Here is a 22,384-nt window from a genome sequence, read left to right as displayed (position 1 = left end):
CTTAAGGCCAGTGACGTAACATGTAAATCTTGTGTAAGGATAAAGTTTTCTTTTGATAGTTCTGAATTCCTGTGCATATAATCCAGTCTGGCTGTGGTTGCTGCTACTGCAGTCCTCCCAAGTCTCATACCTTCAGTGTGGCTAACTTTACAGTATCCTCTTGAGGGTTTAAAAGGGCACCTGACTGCTGCATATTCTGAGAGGGGATTGGAGAAGGGAAGCAGCAACACTGATTGTCCTCAAAGCAAATCCAGTCCATCTAACAGAGGCATGGAATAATAGGCAACATCTGTGTCAGCATTTACTCCATGATAACAGTTGTTCTGCTGAGGAAGTAGCTCACGTATGTTTTTATGCCTGGTAAGTTCTCTGCTAACTAGACTACTGGTTGGGGGCAGGGAGAACTTAGCATGAATTGTGCCTCTTGGTTTAAAACGGAAGGCTTGTCTACACTTGCTGCACTGCTGTAGTGCTTAGTGAAGATGCTCCCTACGCTGATGGGAGAATTTCTTGGTGTAAATACTCTACCTCCTCAAGAGGCGGTAGCTGTGTCAGCGGGAGAAGCCCTCCCATCGACATAGAGCTGTCTACACCGGGGGTTAGGTCGGTGTAACTACGTCACTCGGGGTAAAGAAAATCCACACCCCTGAGCAATGTAGTTATACTGGCATAAGCTTGTAGTGTAGACTGGGGCTGATAGAGACCTAACCATATATCTGAAAGAATCTAAAAACAAAAACAGAAGACCCACTGATTACAAAACATGAGCTTCTTTAACTACGTGACAAATGGATTTTGAGGTCTTTTATGTAGATTTTGTTTTTGTTTTTCCTCTCAGCTACTGGCACTAATTAAGCTTTCTTGCAGAACCTGAATAACTACTTAACATGTTAATTCTCATTATCTGTATGCTGGGTCACACAGCGTGGCTCTTAAACTAATGCAGAAGGTGTTTAAGATCATACTCCAGCAAGACTGCATTATTTAAGGGAAACTGCCCTGGCTTCAGCCCCCAAACTTCTCTTTGAATGAATTAACTTTTATCAGATCTCCTCACTTAGAGACTTATTGTGCCATCAATGCAGAATTCAAAGATCAACGTGCACCAAGGAAAAATGTTAAACTTCTCTAAAGTGGCTGGGCGTGTCTTCACTAGGAAATTTTGGGTGAATTCTGGAAATTTTGCCATTGAGTTCAGCAGGCTCTGGATTCCTCCTGATATGTCTAAAGACTATATTGTGAGGATAGTGCACTGACCAGTCAATTATGCCAGTAGACAAGGGAAAGTGGCATTCAGCATCATGTCAGCTAACTCAACTGATAATATTTATTCCATACCGAATGCTGTTTGCCTTGTTTGCAGTCAGTTCAGGCATGGCCAGCATTGTTGACTAACTCAGTTCTGCACAACATAAGATTTTAGTGAGGACAGCCCCTCTGATGTACACTCATTGTGGGTCCCAGGCTTAAATGCTCATTATGGCTTTCTTCTGGAGAAGTAGATCTTTTTATGGTCTGTGGTGTTCTGATGTGAATTTCATTCTTTTTTTTTTGTAGTACCAAATTCTGCTTTGTCTCCAGATAATTAATTTTGGACCCCGTAAATCTTTAAACTCATTACATCTCTCTCCTTCCTCCCCTCCCTTTCAAAGATACCAACATAACTTTTTTGATTGTTGGATATTTATTTAATACAGGTCTTCTTGAACTCTCTTTGGACAAGTTCAGAAATGTGCTACTTAACAAGACCATCCCAGTGGAAGCTGTAATAAGGAATATTGCAAGCAACGTGACTGTCATTATTTTTCAAGTACATTCCCACCAAAAAAATGTAACAATCTCTTTTGATAAGGTATGTATGAAGTTGGAATCCAAATTCCTCCATTGTGTTCACATTAACTAATGGTACTCACCTTTAGAAGAGGAAGATTAGAAAAACACTCTGTGGTAAGGATAAATTTATGTTGGAGGGGCAGGGGGGAATGAAACTGCATGAATCATGCATATGTTTTTAATGTTTTAGTCTAGCTCCCAGACTTTAGAACTAAGAATCTTTCTCATGTCTACTCAACTTTCTTGTAGCTTATGTCTCACAAAAAACATGGAGCCATTTTGTATATTGGGATTCTGAATGAATGAGCAGTTGGCTGCAAACTGCTCTGAAGCTTTAATTGTGGTTCTGTCACATGACCTTTGAAACATGCTGTAACATCTCATATTTGACCTAGGACTGACATCAAAATACCAGTTCCCCACTCAGTGGTCTCCACTAGGGTACAAACCTTTGGCTGTTGCAATTCATATTTATAGGTGTGGATGTTATAGGGCCCTTCTTAAAATTTTGTATATGGCTTTTTTGTTTTGTTCCCCTAATTGCCGCTTCTGGATTTATTTTTGTTTAACTCTAGTGTGTGGGATGAGGGGGAGAAATGCTCTTAAAAGCTCAAATTCATTCTCCATTTTTCTTTCACAAACATGATTCTTCCCCCCCCCCCCCCCCTTTCTAATGAAGCATAAACATTCTTGCTGCTGAACTCTAGGCTCAGTTCAGCAACAGTAGCAATGGACAGTGTAATCTAATTCTGTTGCAACGAGGATGTAATTCGTTTGTGAGACAAAATGTACCTTCTTCAGTATAATTTCTGTACCATTAGGTAGCTTTCCTGTGACTGACCCCATTCTCCTAAGCAAAACTTTCATGGGCATTTCAGCAAGGACTCACTCACAGGGTATTTGGGACAAAATTGGGAACTTGTGATTGGTGGAGGTGGTGGCTGTGCAAGTTTCTTCTCCAACGCTTTAACCCACTCGCTTTTCTGGAATATTCAGTAGTACTAAACTATTGCTGCAGAGGTAACTGCATAAAGCATTGCTTTTTGTGTAGATCCTAAATAAAGCAAATAATAATAATAATTTAAAAAAAAAAGGCAACAGAATGATCAATGTAAAACAATCACAAATGCAACATAGGGACTTAGAAGTCTGAGAACATTGCCTCAGACTAATCACTCCAGTGTCATATTTTGAGCCCAAACTAAATGATATTGCCTCGTAAAGGAATAAAGATAAAATAAAATAAAAAAGCCTGTGGCTGGCTGACTTGTCTGGAGTATGCAATGATCTAATAGCTGGCAATGGGATGCATGCCCCAGGTAATGTGTGCCTTCAGGAACAAGCTCTCTGTGTGTCTGTCACTGCAAAAACCTACTGCTTTGCTGAAGTGTGCTTGGGTTTTATCTGTTTGTTTTCAGAATTCCTCTGCAAATAGCTCAGGAACTGGAGTGGACAAAGGGTTAGTTTCCATCCTTCGGCCTCAGCAGAGCGTGTGTACATGGTATCTGCAGTCTCCGGATGCCAGCCAAGTGTTGAGCACAGCCGTTTCTTTTGCTTATTCTGAGAGAGGTAAATTTTCTTTCCCTTTCATTCTGTTCTGGGATAAGAGTTAAACTACAGATCTTTTCTCTGGAGGGCCATATTTGTTGCCCAGTAATATATAGAACTTACACTAAACACACCAGAAATCCTGACACTTACTGGGGAATGGATGCCAAATCTGGATTCAGCATTTAATCAACTGATTGATTGTACTGAGATCTAACATTAAAGCAATTGCTATCTTGGAGCTGGCTGTACAGGCTTTGCTAGTCTAGAGCCCCAGTCCTGCAAACATTTATTCCCATGTTTAAGACTAGTCAGAGTTTCACTGAAGTCCAAAAAGAACGAGGAGTACTTGTGGCACCTTAAAAACTAACAAATTTATTTGAGCATAAGCTTTCGTGGGCTAAAACTCACTTCATTGGATGCATGCAGTAGAAAATACAGTAGGAAGATATACACACAGAGGATGTGAAAAAACAGGTGTTGCCATACCAACTGTAACGAGACTAATCAGTTAAGGTGAGTCCATGTGACTTACTTGCATGTACCTGTAGGATCAGGACTCTAGATTTCAAGATCTTTGGAGAATGGACTATGCCTGTTGGTACATACTAGGGTTACCATATTTTAATTTTAAAAAAAGGACACTCCACGGGGCTCCAGCCCTGCCCCAACTCTGCCCCTTCCCCAAAGTCCGCCCCCCAATTCTGCCCCCTCCCCTGAACACTCCGCCCCCTGCTCCTCCCCCACCCCTGCTTCCAACAAATCAAATGTTCGCGGGAAGCCTGAACAGGGAGGCAGCAGGTAAGCTGGGGCTGGGGCGGGGCACGGCGTGGCGCAGTCCGGCCCCCCAGGCCGAGCGACTCCCTCCGGCGGCTGGCTGGCCCAGGCCAAGAAGCTCTGGCCCCGGCGTCTCGCGCCCGGCTCGTCTCGGGCCCTGGGGCACTTGGCCTCGCACCGCCGGCCCCGGCCGAGTACCGCTGGCCCCTCCCTCCCTATTTTCCCGGACATGTCCGGCTTTTTGGGATTTCCTCCCGGACGGGGATTTGAGGCCCAAAAAGCCGGACATGTCCGGGGAAAATCCAGACGTATGGTAACCCTAATACATACCAAATGAGGCCCTAATAATAAATACAACAAAAGTGAACTATAGCTTCATTCCATTTCACTGCTGAGAATGCTGCATGAGGGAGAGGAAGATTTGCTACATTTAACTGTCTTACTTTGTTTGTTTTTTTTTAGATCCTATCCCTGGAGGCTGCAATCTGGAATTTAACTTGGAAGTTGATCCCAATATTTATTTAGAGTATAACTTAATTGACACACGCATCAAGTTTGCCCCTGCAAACTTGGGATATGCCAGGTGTGTGTAACTTAACAAATAGCCTTCCTTGTATTGCATTTGTGCAGAGCTGGAAATGCTTAATAAACAATATTATCCTGCTGGAAAGGTTGTTTCTATCTCTTAGCAAGAGAGAATTTTGCATATAGCAAAAGAACTAGACAGCAAATGAGGGGAGATGCATAGCTGATCCTCAAAATAGGTTTATTTTGTGAGAGAGAGAGGAAATGGGGTGAGGAGACTATCCATAGATTGTGAGAGAAACTATACTACCTAACATTTCTGATGTTTACCCTGGTGAAGAATACACAGTTATTGGGACTAATGATTCTTCATCAGAAAACTTCTGTTCTGTTCTAGAAACCATTCTGTACTACTGGTTTTTTTTTGTTTTTTTTTCCCCCCTTCATTCTACTACAGGGGTGGGCAACTATGGCCCACAGACTGGATCTGGCCTGCGAGCCGTTTTAAGCCAGCCCGCGAGCTCACGCTGGGGAGTGGGGTTTGGGGCTTGCTGCGCTCCAGCCGGGGCGCTGGGTCAGGGGCCACACCATGCAGCTCAACCCCACTCTGGCCAGGGCGCTGGCTCAGGGGCTGCACCACGCAGCTCGGCCCCGCTCCGGCGCTCCAGCTGGGGTGCAGGGCCGGGGGCCGCACTGCACGGCTCCCGGAAGCCGTGGCATGGCCCCGCTCTGGCTCCTACGTGCTCCAATGGGAGCTGTGTCTGCAGACGGGGCAGCGCACAGAGCTGCCTGGCTGCGCCTCTGCATAGGAGCCAGAGAAGGGACATACCGCTGCTTCTGGGAGCTGCTTGAGGTAAGCTCTGCATGGAGCCTGCACCCCTGAGCCTCTCCCCGTGTCCCAACCCCCTACCCCAGCCCTGATCCCTCTTCCGCCCACTGAACCCCTCGATCCCAGCTTGGACCACCCTCCTGCGCCCCAAACCTCTCATCCCCAGCCCCGAGCCCACATTCCCAGCTGGAATCTGCACCCCTTTCCACACCTCTACCCCAGCCCTGATCTCCCTCCCACCCTCCGAACCCCTTGGTGCCAGTCCAGAGCACCCTCCTATACCCCGAACTCCTCATCACCACTCCAAAGCATGCACCTCCAACCAGAGCCCTCACCTCCTCCTGCACCCCAGCCCCAATTTTGTGAGCATTCATGGCCCGCCATACAATTTCTATTCCCCGATGTGGCCCTCAGGCCAAAGAGTTTGCCCACCCCTGTTCTATTACCATGATAGCAGGATTCTTGTCTGGAAGTCTTATCTAATCTTACTGCTTATCACCTGCAGTCCTAATCTTCTGCATAGTGTAATGCATCATGATAGATGGCTGTTGGCAGAGGGTGGGGAAGAATATAAGGCCAGATGGAATTTGTGCCTTTGTCAAAGCAGAAACTCTTTCTAAGGAAGGGCTTTTCTAAGGGCACGTCTTCACTGGCAACGTTAAAAGTAGCTGCCAGCGCTGGGAACGCGGGGGTTTTCACACCCCTGAGCGAGAAAGTTGCAGCGCTGTAAAGTGTCAGTGTAGACAAGCCCTAAAGCTCTATGTTGTTGGATGGATTCTAAGGTAGATCTGTTTCTTCTGCATTTTAACCAACTTGAGGGGAAAAAATGTGAATTCTTTCCTAATGTCTGTCTGGCTGTTGTGACAATTTAAACGACAACTTGGAAAATCTGTGTTATATTTCCTTGCCAGGGCCGGCTCCAGGCACCAGCCCACCAGCTTGTGCTTGGGATGGCACCTGGAGGGGGGTAGCGCGGCGCTCCGGCCGCCGGGGAAAGCAGAGCCCCGGCTGGGCTCACCGCCCTCCTCCCGGGGCTTCGGCCGCCAGCGGAGCCGCGGCGGGCTTGCCGCCCTCCCCCCGGCGCTCTGGCCGCCGGGGAGAGCGGAGCCCCGGCCGGGCTCGTTGCCCTCCCCCCCGGGGCTCCGGCTGCCAGCGGAGCTGCGGCGGGCTCGCCGCCATCCTCCCAGTGCTCCGGCCGGTCGGGGAGAGCGGCCTGCGGCCGGGCTCAGGGCCCTCCCCTGCTGCGCTGGGGGGGAGGGGCGGTGGCGGGAGGCTTTTTTGCCTTGGGCGGCAAAAAAGCCAGAGCCGGCCCTGTTCCTTGCAATGGCTTATGTTAAGCATTAGCTATAATGGCAAGGTCTGTTGTATGTGCTGTAGAAATGCAAAGTAAAACATTATCTCTTTCCCAGAAGATTTTACAACCTGCATGTATAGCTTGAAGACCGATTGAATTCTAAACTCTGAGCCTGAATTTCTATAGAAAGAGCCAAATCCTGAAGCCCAGACTTGGATCTGGATGTTGAAATATCAGTGTTCAGATCTGGAGTTCTGCTTCTGCCAATTATCGATACAAATCTAAGATCAGGACTCTTGGTCTGGGCATGTGGCTAGTATAAACTTTGGTTTGTCTAATTCCAGAGGTGCCAATCCTCCCTCGTGTGATTCAGGGACAGGCCAGAACTCTAGATGGCGACTGCGCTATGACATCTATCAGTATTTCTTACCAGAGAATGATCTCTCGGAAACTGCACTCCTGAACCACCTGCGAAAGATGTCTGACGTGCAAAGTGTCCGACCTAATGGCATTAGAGTAAGTTTGGCCTTTTGGATTGCCAACAAAGGAATGTGGGGGGGAAGGAGTGAAACAGTTGCGGTGTTGTAACACCAGGATGCTATGTTCCCTCTGGGTTCTGTTCCATGTCATAACACCACAACTATTGACCTCTACTTGTGGTGTGTGACATCTATGAAATGGGTATCTTGTAGAGCTATTAACTGTCAGAAATTGCGGTATATATGCCTTGCCTTCAGGGTTATGATCAGGTAGCTGGCCCATTCTGATAATGGGAAAACTTCTAAACTGATGCTCTGTTAGAGAGCTTTGGTGTAGGGAGCTACCTGGAAATTGGGTTCTAACTTCCTGTGGAGTTTGATTATATTTTCTGTCTTTCTGTCTTTATCGTGAGTCAAGAATGATCAAAAATCTGATTTCTGCTTTCAGTCTTGAAGTTTAGCCTTAGCCAATATGGCCACCATGTCTCCTTTTTAGCAATGGTGCTGAGGCCACAGGCTGGCTCCAGCAACATGGCCACTCTATCGCTCGGCTGAGGAGGAAATGTAGGGTGGGAGCAAGTGAATGTAGGGGGCTTGCAGGAGACTGGGGAGCACAGAGGGAGAACGTGACTAGCACACTACTTCTCCTGTCTAGCTAGGGAGAGGATTAGAGCGGGATAGAATGGCAGCTCTCCACATCGCAGGGGACAAGACGGGGAAGTAGAGCTCCCTGTGAACAGTGTGGCTGCACTTTCATATTTATTCAAGGCTGAATTTTTGACCCTTAGCTCTCTCCCAAATTGGGAGCGGGTCGCTTCCTACTAAAATTGCAGAAGGGGGATCAAATGCAGGCCAAAAAAATGCAATTCATGATTTGGTGTTAAAAATCTCATGGGAGGGGGGATATTTTTGGCCTGAGGGGTAGATGTAGAGTCTGATCCATTAATTTTGGGTTGGATTGGCAATACTGAGCGACGGCTTGTGTGAACTGGCTCTTAATAGGCAGAATTCCCACTGAAGTCAATGAGGCTTTGGCACACAGATGACTCTTGGATTACATCCCACATTTACTTAACTCTGCCTCTAGATCTTTAAACACTGTCCCAGAATCCATACCCAACATGATTAACCTTGGACCTTTCTTAGATAGGCTTACCAAGGCATCCTGGTTGGATGGCATGCGCCCCAGGCGTGATGCAAAGGAGGAAAGGGGCAGAGCCCTTTGTAAGATGACGAGTATTTATCAACAGTAAAACTTTTTTGTTTTTTCAGCTGGTTTCCTTAACAACTGACGAAAAGACCAATGTCCACTTCTCCTCACTCCCTGGACAAGGAGTGATCTATAATGTCATTGTGTGGGATCCACTTTGGAATACCTCTGCTGCATATGTACCTGTTCATACCTATGCCTGTAGCCTCACTGCCCTCGTGGATAATTGTTTCTCTCTCAGTAAGTCCAGTAGACCTGTATGGTTTTTTATTGTTTGTTTTTTATATGCACTTGTGCTTTCAGTGTGAGTTGTTCTATTTAACGTGCTCAAACCTGGGCTTGGACTTCTGCATTTGTCAGCAGCTTTGGAGAATATCTAACGCAGAGCAAGAAACTGCCAACTTTATGGCATTTTAGTGTGTAACTAGCATGAGAACTGATTCTATGATAGGGAGTTTCCCTAGCTTCTTTCAGTGACCCCAGATCTAGCTTGTCAAGTACATAAGTGCAGGTATAGCATTTACACTTTAACTGCCTACCCAAGCTGTATTCTCAATCTCGTGCACCACCAGTAAGAAGGATGCAGCAAATGAAATTCATTGGCTAATGAATATGTCATATGGATTAGAATAGGACCCAGCTCTCTCCAATAGTTGTGTTAACATGGTAGTGCAAAAGGGAATAAAAAAGTATGAAGTGTATCTGTCACCAAGCTGTTGAAATATGACTCTGCATGCAGTGAATTAATCTCTTGAGTAAGAAGGTGACATTATTTTTTTACATAACTGCCTTTCTGACCATAACTGCACAAGTGAGTGTCGACAGCAGGAAAGTGTAGTGCCTGATTGGCTGCTTCCTTGCAGCTCACGAAGTTGCTTACACCTGTACAAAGTGAATGGGAGGCATGGGGGATTATTGCGAGGGAGGGAAGCCAAGCTGTCATTCCAATGCTTATAGCATGTTACGCCTGCCTGATGCATGGGAACAGGAAAATCTGGCTCTACTTCAGGCTCTACTCTTCGGAGCCCCACTCCTGCATTGATATTAGAATGGGAAGGAACTACTACCCTCTGTGGGATGGAATTGGAACTGTCCAGTAGTTCCAAACCCTGTTCTGTTAAAGGAGATGCTCCTTCAGCTCATGCAGTACTCATGCGTAGGAGCTGTCAATACCCATAGTGTCCACAGTGAAAGCATATGTGGCCATGGCGCGTTACCTTATTCACATCCGTGTGTGTGTGTATATGCACGCCCAACTTTATTTTTTCTTTCCTTATAGGAAGACTCTCCACCAAAATATTCTTCACCACTTTTGCTGTTCTTGGTCTCTTTATTTGCTTCTTTGGTCACAGGTTCTGGAAAACAGGTACTGCATATTGTGGGGGCTGAGGTGTGGCTGTCTTTGTTTTGAATGTAATAGGGCTTCCTGGCTGTAGATTGAAAAAGCATAATCTGCATAATCCTCACTCTTGATCCCACATGTATCTCCTGTTTAATGAGGTTTGCTGTAAGTGTTATGGGAGGGGACCCCCTGTTCTTGATCCCACAATTTTATAATGGACTGAAAACTTGTATCTGCAGTTGGTGAGAAACTGGCTATAGATATCACAGAACAGGAAGCTAAAACTAGCTAACTGGAGGGGGCAGGGCAGTCTTATCGTAGACTGGCCGAGTTTGGAAGTGAGTTAACTTTTTATTTACCAGTGCCAGACATTTGGGTGGGCCTGTGCTGTTTGGTTATTTACTCTATGCAAACTACATTTTTATAACGAAACTCTAATTTCCTGGAGAGTAAATGTCTTTTTAACTGGTCTGGGTCTAGCACAATAGTGGGGTACAGGAGTCTGGTAGAGGGCAAATATACTGGTCACTGGATGAGTAGTTTTCTGTTCCCTGAGTGACCAGAGCAGGGGCTGCACTAGAGTAATCAGGAACCTGCTAGAACCAGTTAAGGCAGGCTAATTAGGACACCTGGAGCCAATTAAGAAGCTGCTAGAATCAGTTAAGGCAGGCTAATCAGGGCACCTGGGTTTTAAAAGGAGATCACTTCAGTTTGTGGGGCGAGTGTGAGGAGCTGGGAGCAAGAGGCACAAGGAGCTGAGAGCGAGAGGGTGTGCTGCTGGAGGACTGAGGAGCACAAGCGTTATCAGACACCAGGAGGAAGGTCCTGTGGTGAGAATAAGGAAGGTGTTTGGAGGAGGCCATGGGGAAGTAGCCCAGGGAGTTGTAGCTGTCATGCAGCTGTTACAGGAGGCACTATAGACAGCTGCAGTCCACAGGGGCCTGGGCTGGAACCCGGAGTAGAAGGCGGGCCCGGGTTCCCCCCAAACCTCCCAATTGACCTGGACTGTGGGTTCTTCCAGAGGGGAAGGTCTCTGGGCTGTTCCCCAACCCACGTGGTGAATCTCTGAGGCAGGAAAATCCGCCAATAAGCGCAGGACCCACCAAGATAGAGGAGGAACTTTGTCACACTGTATATAAAAGTAGGCTTAGAATGGAAAATTGTCAGAGAGCATATCAAACTATTTTTTCTCTTTATTTTTTTTTTTTAGATTTGTTCTACATGGGCTTCATCGTCATGGGATTCATTTTCTTTGTATTATTTGCTAGAATAACCTCCCTTAGCTATGATGGTAAGTAAGGACAAACGTACGTGTGTGTGTGTGTAAGATTGGGGTCAATGACAATATCCCATTGAAATCCGTTGGGACTGGATCATGGCTCTTTGATAGAAGTAAAAGTTGTCCGGACACAAACAAGGCCAACAAGATTCTGTTATGATGAATTAACATGTGACTGCCATCCTTAAAATTAAAAAGCTGGATCACTTTCCTGAATCATAATCCAGATTGTCTCAATAGTATCCAAAAGCCCAGAGTAACTGCTGGCTCATGATCTACTACTTTTGATTTAGGGTGAACTGTAGGATGGCAGAGGTTAAACTGGTTGGATTTGGATACTAGAGGAAGGCCATTATTTTAAAAAGCAGTGAAGTTGTATTGTGCCTCTTCCTCCACTGTCATTGCAGTAAGAAGGGATGGTCTTGTGTTTAAGGCACGAGCTTGGCACTCTTATTGCAATGACCGTACAAAATCCAGAAATCATTCTGTTGTCTCATACTGACTCTCTGGTATTCTGATCAGTGTCAGGAGGCATTTCAACAGGTACACATGGCTATAGCCAATTTTAATGGCTTCATTAACATTTGGGTTTCATCAGATAAGGGTAGACTTAATAAACGTATGTAATTGAAGTAGCATTGCATACCAGCTCAACAACTGCGATCTTTTAGGACCTTACCAAAACTGGTTTTTACAGGAATTTGACATCCTGGACACACTTTCTTACCACACCCTGTCCCCCCCCATTCTCTTTTACAGTTTGTCTGATTCTGACAGCAGTAGCTGGACTCATTGGAGGGCTTCTCTTGGTTGCTTATTGGTGGAGATTTGGCTTTGTCCTTCTCTGTATGTTGATTGTTGGACTTGTGCTGGGATTCTTCTTCTCATCCGTGATCTTCTTCACTCCACTAGGTATGCCTTGTAGCATTTTCTGTTACTGTCTGAATAGTCATTCAGAGACTCTACTGCTGCAGTGACACCAAACTACTGGGGTGGGGGCTGGCTTCTGAAGTAGATTCTGATGTCTTGCTACCTGTGCAGCTTGAGACTGGGCTTCTGGAGAGGATGCCACGTGCTGGCTGGTCTGTGACAAGTGACTGGAGCATTAAAATGGGTGTTAACTAATTATGTACTTCCGAAATGTTGGGAGGATTATGTAGTGTGTCTGCAGCACTTTTGAAGCGATGAGTGCCGTTGCACATGGACAGAATGCTGTTTATAATAGGAGCTTTTAAAAAAACCAAATCCCCTAAGATGTGGCAGACCGCAAATGACTTTGTATTTGAATATGTTGGGGCTCCCCCCAGAGTGCTTGGTATTTAAATTAGATTTCTGTCCCTGTGCACGTAGATCCATCTTGCTTCTCCCTCCCCCCCAAACTGATTCAGGTTGCACCAACGAAGAGTCTACAAGCCTGTAACTTGGGGAAGGGACTGTGCTTGAAGATGTTGTGAAAGCTGCGCCTTGTCTGGTTTGAGTGTTGGGAGATTAAAATACAAACAAAAAGCCTTGTGCACAGTCATGTCCTGGAGGGAGGAGTTTTACTCCTAGCTGTACCAATGTGCTCTTCAGTGTCTATTCTGACTTCACTAACAGGTGCGGCTGCTGTTCCCCCTAGGGCATCTTAAAAAAGACACTACTTAAAAGGCTGTTTGTACAGCTAGGCTATTGAACTCAAGTACTTCTGGGACAGTGGTGTCAGCAAAGCTGCTTCCTTCTCTATCTCCAGAGACTGCATTCATCTTACTGTGCCATGGCAATACTGAACTCAAAATTGATCGGCTCTTTTTTTCTCTCTCTCTCTCTCGAGCTAGCATAAACCCTCAAGCCAAAGATCAGACTGGGAGAAGGGACAGCTCCACGCTGTAGGTTTTCAGTTAGGTTAAATGAACTGTATGAAAGAGTTCACTAGTGCGTGACTTGGAGATTATTGCAGGATCAGTGTCTGTGTGCAGACCTCTGTTGAAGTCTAGTGGCATTCCAAACTGGTACAGGGATCTGCCCATGCAGAGCTTGTGAGATTGGGGCCTTGGATTGTAAGCCCATCTAGCGAGTAAGACAGTCTCTCATTTGTGTGTAAAACTGTGCTCGAGAACCGCTTGGAATCTTAAGAATTTTTTCTAAATCTCTTGTTGACATTTCAGATAGTAACATGATTTTTTGCAAATTTTTTCATCAACTTTCACTTTTTGATCAGTTCTACTGTATACATTTATGGTACAGTAGTTATAGTAAACCCAGCAGACTGGTCACTGACTGTTGTGATGGACCACAAATGATGAAGATGTTGATTTTGTATAACACAATGGACAGAAATGGAAAGGAAGGAATTCAGTGGCTGATCTGTCCTGCTGCCCATATGTAACTACACGATTTCACCTCACAGTACTCTGGGAACGTATTCCCAGAACTCCCTGTATATTGGAATGAGTCTCTAGTCTTAAAATATTATCAAGTGTTGTGGTCCTTTATTTTACAAAATCAACTCCATTTACACATGAAGTCTTACTTGTGGCTGATTCACAATGTGGTGTCTCTCCTCAGGAGACTACAAGGTTTTTCGTGACGATGCTGTGTTTTGGGTGACCTTTTCCTGCATGGCATTGATGGTGCCAATAGTCTTTGTTGGCTGTCCAAGAATTGTAAGTATTTGCACTACCTGGCTTCACTTTCTACAACAGTTGAGCATATGTGTATCTCTGAAAACAACATACTCCTCTAAAATTTTTGGTAGAGGAAGAGGTTTGCCCAGGGATGTAATCAAAGAGCCTTGTGCAGCTCTCCAAAGAGTCCTGACTCTCTGAAACCTTTAGAGCCTGCTCCTTACTTGTGTGTTAAATACATAATTTGTGGCATATTTTGTTTGCATTGGGACCCGGTTGTGCTGGGTACAGTACAGACACACAAAAAACAGTCCTGAAGAGACTATAATCTTTAAGGGTATGTCTACACTGCAATCGGAGGTGTCACTGCAGCACATGTGGGCATACCTAAATTAGCTTTGATTCGACTAGCTCAGACAATAGCAATGAAGCCATGGCAGCATGGGCTAGCCCCTAGAGCAAAGGTTCTCAAACTTCATTGCACTATGATCCCTTAGTACTACACGACCCCTGGAAGGAGGACCAAAGCCTGAGCTTGAGCCCTGCTGCCCCAGGTAGGGGGCCAAAGTCAAAGCCCAATCACCACCAGGTGGGGGCTGGGGCCCAAAATCTAAGCCCAAGCACTTCAGCCCCAAGAGGGGGCTTGCAACCTGAGCCCCGTCACTAAGGGCTGAAGCCCTCAGGCTTCAGCTTCAGCCCGGGGCCGTTGGGCTCGGACTTTGGATTTGGCCCCAGGCCCAGCAAGTGTAAGCCAGTCCTGGGGACCCCATTAAAACGGTGTCGTGACCCACTTCAGTTGGGGTGCGGGAGGGGGTTAGGGCTCTGGGCTGGAGGTGCAGGCTCTGGGATGGGGCTGAGGATGAGGGGCTTGGGGTGCAGGAAGGGGTTCTGGGTTTGGGGGTGGGCTCAGGGCTGGGGCAGGGGTTAGGACGTGGGGTTAGGGTGTGGACTTACTGCTAGTGGCTCCCGGTCAGTGGCACAGCCGGGGTGCAGAGGCAGACTTCCCGCCTGTCCTGGCACCACAGATGGTGCTGTGCCCCAGAAATGGGCAGCAGAAGGTCTGGCTCCTAGGTAGAGGCATGCAAGCAGCTCTGGGCAGCTCTTGCCCAAGGGCACCGCCCCCCCCCCTGCCCCAGCTCCCATTGGCTGGGAGTGCGGCGCCAGTGCTCGGGGTCGGAGCAGTGCGCGGAGCCCTGTCTCCCCCCTGCCTAGAAGCCAGACCCTCTGCTGGCCACTTCCTGTTCTGACACCATACTGCGTCCCGGTAGGTGCTGACCAGAGCCGCTAGGGTCCCTGGGCGACCCACTGCCTTACATGCCACGACCCACCCAAACTTTGAAAAACACTGAACTAGAGTACACATCTAGGGTCCTGCTCGGGCTTGTACAGCTCAAGCTGCCGTTGCTTTACAGCTCTGATCTAGCAAACTTAATAACAAACTCGGGTATGTCTATACGTGCTGCAGTTGCCCTGCCGCAGTGTAGACGTACACTGAAACAAGCTGCAACAAGTGTTTTGAAACAAATAAAAATGGGGAACGCAGGAGGGAAGACCAGGTTTAAAAAAAGAATTCTCCCTGTGCTGTCGGTATGGAAAAGGTAAAAAGAGGATGTTCTTTAGCTGGCTCCTGAAAGATCTGACCTTTCTGTCTTTGTAGCTGAACATATTGGCCTGTGGCATAATAGGCTCTTATTCAGTCATCTTAGCTATTGCTTGTTACCTGTACACAAGCCTCGCTTACATCACATTGGACCTACTCAGGAGGGTTCTGAATGACGATTTCAGCCAAGCTTACACCAATGTGCCCTTCCAAACAAATGGTGAGTAATTAGGTTTTGTCTCTTCACAAACCACTAAGTAAAATGACTCTGAAGCTCTTACTGAGAAGAGCTACTTGTTCCAGAGCCATAGCTATCTGGTACTTCCATGGCTTCTGCCTTGTGGTATGTGAGCACCTCCCATGCATTAAGATGAATGTGTTCTCTCTTCCTTTCTACTGAGGGATTTTTTGAGGCTTTTCTTGAATGTAAATTAATGGGTGAGGAGGTGGGTTTAGCAACTTTCTTTAGAGCAGCTCCAGGCTACTTGGCAAGGATAGGCTGAAGTACATGGCTTCCAGATGCAACTAAAAGCTCTGGGCTTCTGTAAAATCCCAAATTCCAATCCGATTTTAAGAGAGGCTAACTTTTACCCAGTGTGAATCCTGTAACAAATGCCTGGATCGTGCCAAGGCGAAGGTGTCCATTTAATGATTAAGAACTGGTTTTGGAAACTTTCTCCCCACATGCTAATCTTCACTTTTAAAAAAAAAAAAATCTTAATCACCACAACACGCTTGAGACAAATGATCCCCCATTTATAGATGTAGAAACGGAGTTTAAGTGAGTTGCCCAGAGTTGTATTTAAAAAATAGTGAGGCAAAGCTGGAGTTGTAAGTTTTTAACTCAGTCCTGTACTTCAACGACGTACACGAACATACTGTTGTAGTAGGTATCCTCTCCCTCTACAAACATACTGTTGTAGTAGGTATCCTCTCCCTCTACAAACATACTGTTGTAGTAGGTATCCAGCCCTGTATTTTCCATTCCCCTCTGACAGTTTGCTCCAAGCCATGTCAGTATGCAAATCAACATCTAAATCTGAGCCTGACCTTCCCCCCAGAAAAGCAACGTCGCTGGAGTGGGAAAATCCCTTCCTTCTGATACTGTTTGAATGAATGGCTTCCTATTCCCCTATAGATATAATCATCTTGGCAGTATGGGGGATGCTGGCAGTCGGTGGAATAATGGTGCAGCTTCGCCGAGAGAGACGTGAGATACCCTTCCCACCACACCCTTATCGTATCTGGAAGCGAGAAAGGGAGCGCAGGATTACTAACATCCTGGATCCTAGCCACCACATCCCTCCTCTGAGAGAGAGGATCCATAACAAACTGTCGCAGATCAAGGAGCTCTTCCGAAAAGAGCAGCCAGCTGGGGAAAGAACTCCATTGCTTCTGTAATTAACCAAATGGTGCACATTGATAGCTACTCAAAAGGGCTCTAAGCATCTAAACTGAGGTGGTGATGACCAGCATCTGTCCAGCAATGCTGACGTGGTGTTCTTCTGACTTAATCCCGCTTAACAAAGCTACAGTGTATGCCGGACGTTGAAGACAAACCTTTATCTAGCTGATACGCTGAATGCTGTCCTGTGCTCTTTCTCAGTGGCCCATTTGTCCTGCTGTAAAAACTTCTGGTTCCTGCAGAGACCTTGCACTAAGGGTGGAGTATATTTGAGTGCAATGACTAAGGTGTTTCTCTTTGTGAGTCTTGTGTGTGTTGGAAATGTTTAGGTATGTGAAGTCTAAAAACAAAAGCCTGAGAAGGTAACTTGTGATTTAAATATGTGCAATGTCAAAACTCTTCCCTTGTATCTTGTAACGGATTTTCAAGAGACCACCTTGATTCTCACCAGACATGAGCATCCTATGCTGAACATACAAGGGAAGAAATACTAAAGACAGACTAGATATTGAAGTATCCTAACTGCAGTGTCTTCACAACTATTAAACCTTCAACATTGGTACGAAACCTACATCTCTGAACACAGTAATGGTTTTTAATAGGTCTATTACTGAACCATCACAAACTGTACTTGTGTTTTAATTGCACTGGATTAATATTTGTATTCCTGTGTGTTCAGCAACTGGACTCTGCCTCAGAGATAGAATAAGGCGGCTCCTTTTCACCCTCCCTTTTAAACTATCTGTGGGGTGGGATGATGTCCTTTCGGTACCAAGCTGCTTGTCTGGTCTCTGCTTGAAGAGTTGCCCTGAGAACTACAAGAAGCAGTGAGGCAAAGCTGGAGTTGTAAATTGTAAGAGATGATCAAACACAAGAGTCCCCTCCCTTGCTTTAGCTTCCCGAATTGCTTTTTTGAGCTAGGAACACCTAAGGGCTAATGGCCTCCTTGTTTCGGCTACTGTACTTTGTAATAGCTTTGGTTCCTGAGAATTGATTGTTAGCTCTTTATAGAAGAATAACCTCAAATTCAGCACTTCTGTATTTAAATTCAGATTTTTTTTTGAGCTTGCTCAAAACACTAACCCTGCCTCTTAATCCGTGCTTTTCCCTCCCCTCCCCTTTTGGGTTGAGGATGGGAAGAGTATACTGCAGGTAAAGCATCAACCTGAAGCCTTGGTGGTTGATAATACATACACTTCTCTGACACTCCAGTTAGCACACTGTGTGTGAAAGGAGTTACCAGACCACCCTTCATATTCCCGAGAGCTAGTGTCCTTTTCTTTTTAATCACTGCTGGAGAAGTGAACAAGAGTGGCTTAGTTTGGATCACTCAGTAAAACCACAAATCCAACCTTTCCTCCAGCTCCTTCTCCCCGGCCTCCAAATACAGTCCTTTCCCTTGCGTGTGTATGTGGTGATAAAGTCCATACCTCCCAAGTCCTGATCTAGCTTATTCAGGCAGTTGTACCTCCTTCCTCTTCCCTCATCACCCCCACTTGTATACCTCTAACTCCTAGGCAGCAAACAGCATTGACCTCTCTTGCTTTGTTGTAATGCTCTTCAACTTCGTATTAGAACAACCACTAACAAATAGTAAAATACTAAACTTACCAGTGCAACTTGATGGCTAAACTGAAATTCTTTCAATATGGGATACCACCTTGAATTACAAAGTGGTAAAAGAATCGAGTTTTTTAACTATAGCTTTTGAAAGCTGCAAAACATCTGATGGCATGAGTGGACCACAACCTTAACAACAAGAAGAAGCCTTCCCTTGAAATCTTGATACTTCAGACCATTTTAATACTACTTAAGCTAATTTTTAAAATGTTCATTATGGGGTGAAAATTAGTAAAGATGTGGCATAGTTTCACAGTTTCTTCAAAGGCTGATTTAACTTAATCTTAAATCCGTCATTCATTGTGGGAGCTAAAACACACAAGGGCCAGATTATAGCATAGCTCAAATGAAATCAATAGAACTATGTTGACTTACACCAGTTGAAGATATGGTCCTGAACATGCTGTCTTTCAAGTGTCTCAAGGAAAACCTGTTTCTCATCATCTACTGGACTGATGCTCACTGACTATCTTTTATAGCACTGATGATACTGAGTAACTTTGCCACATCCGATGGCCACAGTAGCAAACACTTAACTTGGATATGAAACTACCCTTATATATGTTTACCTTGTTTTTATAATTGCCATGATTAACATTGTGAAAGAGAAAATATGAGTTGCATTTGTTCCTATCTTTTATAATAAAGATTTTTTTAAAAGAGTACATGGAATTGAAGTCTGCTCTTGTAGAGGGTTTTACCACCTTTTGTACAAACATGATCAAAACCAATCTGCGGAAACACCTTTTCTGTTCTGTAAGTCTCTTGTGGAGACATTCAAAAGTGAGTATGGAGGCTTCATTTTATCTTTTGTGACAGTAAAATCTTGAGTTCCCATCTGAGATCTGGGCCACACTGTGCTCAGAGTCCCTGTCCCAAAGAGCTTACACCATAATCAAAGATTTGGAGAGAGAAAACTATAGCCATATTTTACACATTGAGGAAATTGATTAAGCAACTTGCCCAAGGTCACACAGGAAAATATTGGCAGGGATGGGAATGAAAATCAGATCTCCTGTGTCCCAGTCACAGCCTTAACTGTGACCATCCTCTTGAATTTTGAACAAAGCTTTTTCTAATCCACTTGAGTGCTCTGAGAAATGTCCTTTTGCAGTGGTTTTTGTAACTCTACCCTCAGCACTGCTCCATGTTTTCCAGCATTGATCCCTATGCCTACTTATGAATTCATGTCATGACTTGTGAAAGATTAACATGACACCAAGCTCCCCTTCTAAAACAAAGCCCACATGCCCTGACCCTAGACACTTAATGAAGCACTGCAGCTGTAACAACATTAGTGTAGTCAATTACCAGCACCAAACTCTTACTATGCTATGACAGAACTTTTTTAGCAACCAGGACGTTAGAGTTACTTCCTCCCTCAAACCAAGAAGGTTCTTGTCTGACTCTTACTTTTTAAGGGATAACTGTGGCATGGCCAGTATCCTACCTCCTTTAATCATTAGGACTATTAGTTTTGGGTGAGAGAAAATGGGCCCTGTCCATTTTCCACAATGTGGGCCAGAGAGCAAGGGTCAGATTCTCCATGGAGTAGGCTCTTTGTCAATTTAATGTGAGATGATCACTATAATGCACATCGGTTTGTAAAGCACTCTAAGATAGTTATAAATGTCAGCCAGTGGGAACAGTACTGATTGTTGTGGGGATGGTTGTATTCAGGGCCCTGGGGCTGCGAAATTGTTCCAGAATCTGTTTTTATTCAAGAATCTTTAGTTCTTATAGCTGTGGGCTAATGCTGAAAGCATGAACAGAATGTAAACTCAACTAGTGTATACAGTCAACCTGAAACAAAAGCTCAGACATGAATTAGCCTATTTTTTTTAAAGGGGTAAGTGACAGGTTTCAGAACTATTTCATGCATCATTTTTGAAAAAACACATAGCTATCTATCTATCCCAGCCTTTCTTCCCCCCCCCCCCCCCCAGGGCAGCTCTCAGGCCCTCCAATTTCCTACTGCCACCCCTAATGCATTTATGTATGATCAATGCAAAATCTACAATGTAGTGAAGACAAGATGGAGACAGCATGAGATTGAATTTGAAACTAAAGAGAGGCTACTGTACTGACCAACTCCATATTTAGTTCAATAATACCTCCAAGTTCTAAAACTGCTTGAAATAAGTTTTAGAACTTAAATCCAGTAAAGGACATGGTCAAGCAATTAAAAAATTAATTGTACTGTTAATAAAATACCATTTAAATATTTTTGGATGTTTTCTACATTTTCAAATCTATTTATTTCAACTATAACACAATACAAAGTGTACAGTGCTCACTTTATATTTTTGATTAAATATTTGTACTGTGTAAAACAAGTATTTTTAAATTCACCTAATAGAAGTACAGCAGTGCAATCTCTATCATGAAAATTGAATTTACAAATGTAGAACTATGTACAAAAAAAGCATGGTTTTATATTTGAATGTAAAACTTTACAGCCTACAAGTCCATTCAGACCTACTTCTTGTTCAGCCAATTGCTCAAACATGTTTGTTTACATTTGCAGAAGATAATGCTGCATACTTCGTTAACAATATCACCTGAAAGTGAGAACAGGCATTCACGTGGCACTGTTGTAGCCAGTGTCAAGATATTTATATGCCAAATGCACTAAAGATTCCCATGTCTCTTCATGCTTGAACCACCATTCCAGAGGACATGTGTCCTTGCTGATGATTTCTTCCTGATAATCTAAAGCAGTGAGGCCTGATGCATGTCAATTTTCATCATTTGACTCAGATGCCACCAGCAGAAGGTTGATTTTCTCTTTTGGTGTTCTGTAGTTTCCACATTAGTGTGTTGCTCTTTTAAGACTTCTGAAAGCATGTTCTACACCTTGTCCTGCTCAGACTTTGGAAGGCACTTCAGATTCTTAAACTTTGGGTCAAGTGCTATAGCTATCTTTAGAAATCTCACATTGGTACCTTCTTTGTATTTTGTCAAATTTGCTGTGAAAGTATTCTTAAAATGAATATGTGCTAGGTCATCATCTGAGACTGCTCTACATGAAATATATGGCAGAATGTGAGTAAAACAGAGCAGGAGACATACAATTCTCCTCCAGGGAGTTTGGTCACCAATTATTTAATGTGTGGTTTTTTTTTTTTTAAATGAATGTCATCAGCATGGAAGCATGACCTCTGGAATGGGGGCTGAAGCATGAAGGGGCATATGAATGTTCAGCATATCTGGCACACACATACCTTGCAATTGTGGCTACAAAAGTGCTATGCAAACACCTGCTCTCACTTTCAGCTGACATTGTAAATAAGAAGCAGGCAGCATAGTCTCCTGTAAATGTAAACAAATGCATTTGTCTTAGCGATTGGCTGAACAAGAAGTAGGACTGATTGGACATCTTTGAGTGCAGTTATGTAACTTGTATGAGATGAATTGAAATACTTGCACTTGTAAAAATAAATAGTATTAGTGAGTACTGTACACTTTATTCTGTGTTGTAACTGAAGTCAATATTTGAAAATGTAGAAAACATCCACTAACTGATTAAAACCAATTTTTTAATCAATTGTGTGAATTAACTGCAATTAATCAACAGCTCTAGTAATCACCCAACTTTCTATTATATATGTGAGTTAATATTCACAGAAGTAGCAACCTGAATGCTGCTTTAAATTTATTTTTAAACCCTGAAGGAAAAGTCAGATTTTAGCAAAGTGTTTTCAAAATTTAAGAAAAATGAAATTTTTGTAAAGTGTTCTGTATTAGCAAAGTGCTGTAATACTTGGTTTGAAAGCTGCATGACAACCTTTAAAAGTGACTAGGCAGTTACTTGTCCAAACTGACCAGAATCTACAGAGATTAAGTGAAAAGTACATTTGATTTTCAAATTTTAGTTCCTTGTCACTTTACAAGAAAACATGCCTCCTTAACATTTCAAGGAAGTTCAGGAAAGGCTACGACCCCACCAATTGGACATCTTTTCTATAAATATAAAATACTAAGCATGCTAACTAGCAAAATGTACCATTCAAGAACGTTGCTTTAATCATTAAGCCATC

At 44.3% G+C, this 22,384-nt stretch overlaps 1 protein-coding gene across 1 annotated transcript in view; it reads left to right on the top strand.

Moving 5' to 3' along the window:
• Positions 1–19,007, top strand: part of TM7SF3 (transmembrane 7 superfamily member 3) — a 33,643-nt gene extending 14,636 nt beyond the window's left edge. Inside the window, exons 2-12 of the mRNA XM_005296661.5 lie at positions 1,698–1,852; positions 3,252–3,402; positions 4,621–4,741; positions 7,151–7,322; positions 8,558–8,735; positions 9,775–9,861; positions 11,048–11,128; positions 11,876–12,028; positions 13,661–13,758; positions 15,377–15,539; positions 16,458–19,007. Coding sequence (XP_005296718.2) covers positions 1,698–1,852; positions 3,252–3,402; positions 4,621–4,741; positions 7,151–7,322; positions 8,558–8,735; positions 9,775–9,861; positions 11,048–11,128; positions 11,876–12,028; positions 13,661–13,758; positions 15,377–15,539; positions 16,458–16,720 — 1,622 coding nt within the window. The 3' untranslated portion in view covers positions 16,721–19,007. The remainder of the gene's footprint in view (positions 1–1,697; positions 1,853–3,251; positions 3,403–4,620; positions 4,742–7,150; positions 7,323–8,557; positions 8,736–9,774; positions 9,862–11,047; positions 11,129–11,875; positions 12,029–13,660; positions 13,759–15,376; positions 15,540–16,457) is intronic.
• Positions 19,008–22,384: the final 3,377 nt, after the last annotated feature.

The sequence above is a fragment of the Chrysemys picta genome, chromosome 1 (assembly GCF_011386835.1).
Source record: "Chrysemys picta bellii isolate R12L10 chromosome 1, ASM1138683v2, whole genome shotgun sequence".
Classification (NCBI taxonomy): domain Eukaryota; kingdom Metazoa; phylum Chordata; order Testudines; family Emydidae; genus Chrysemys; species Chrysemys picta.
This window is presented reverse-complemented; position numbering and strand designations above follow the sequence as displayed.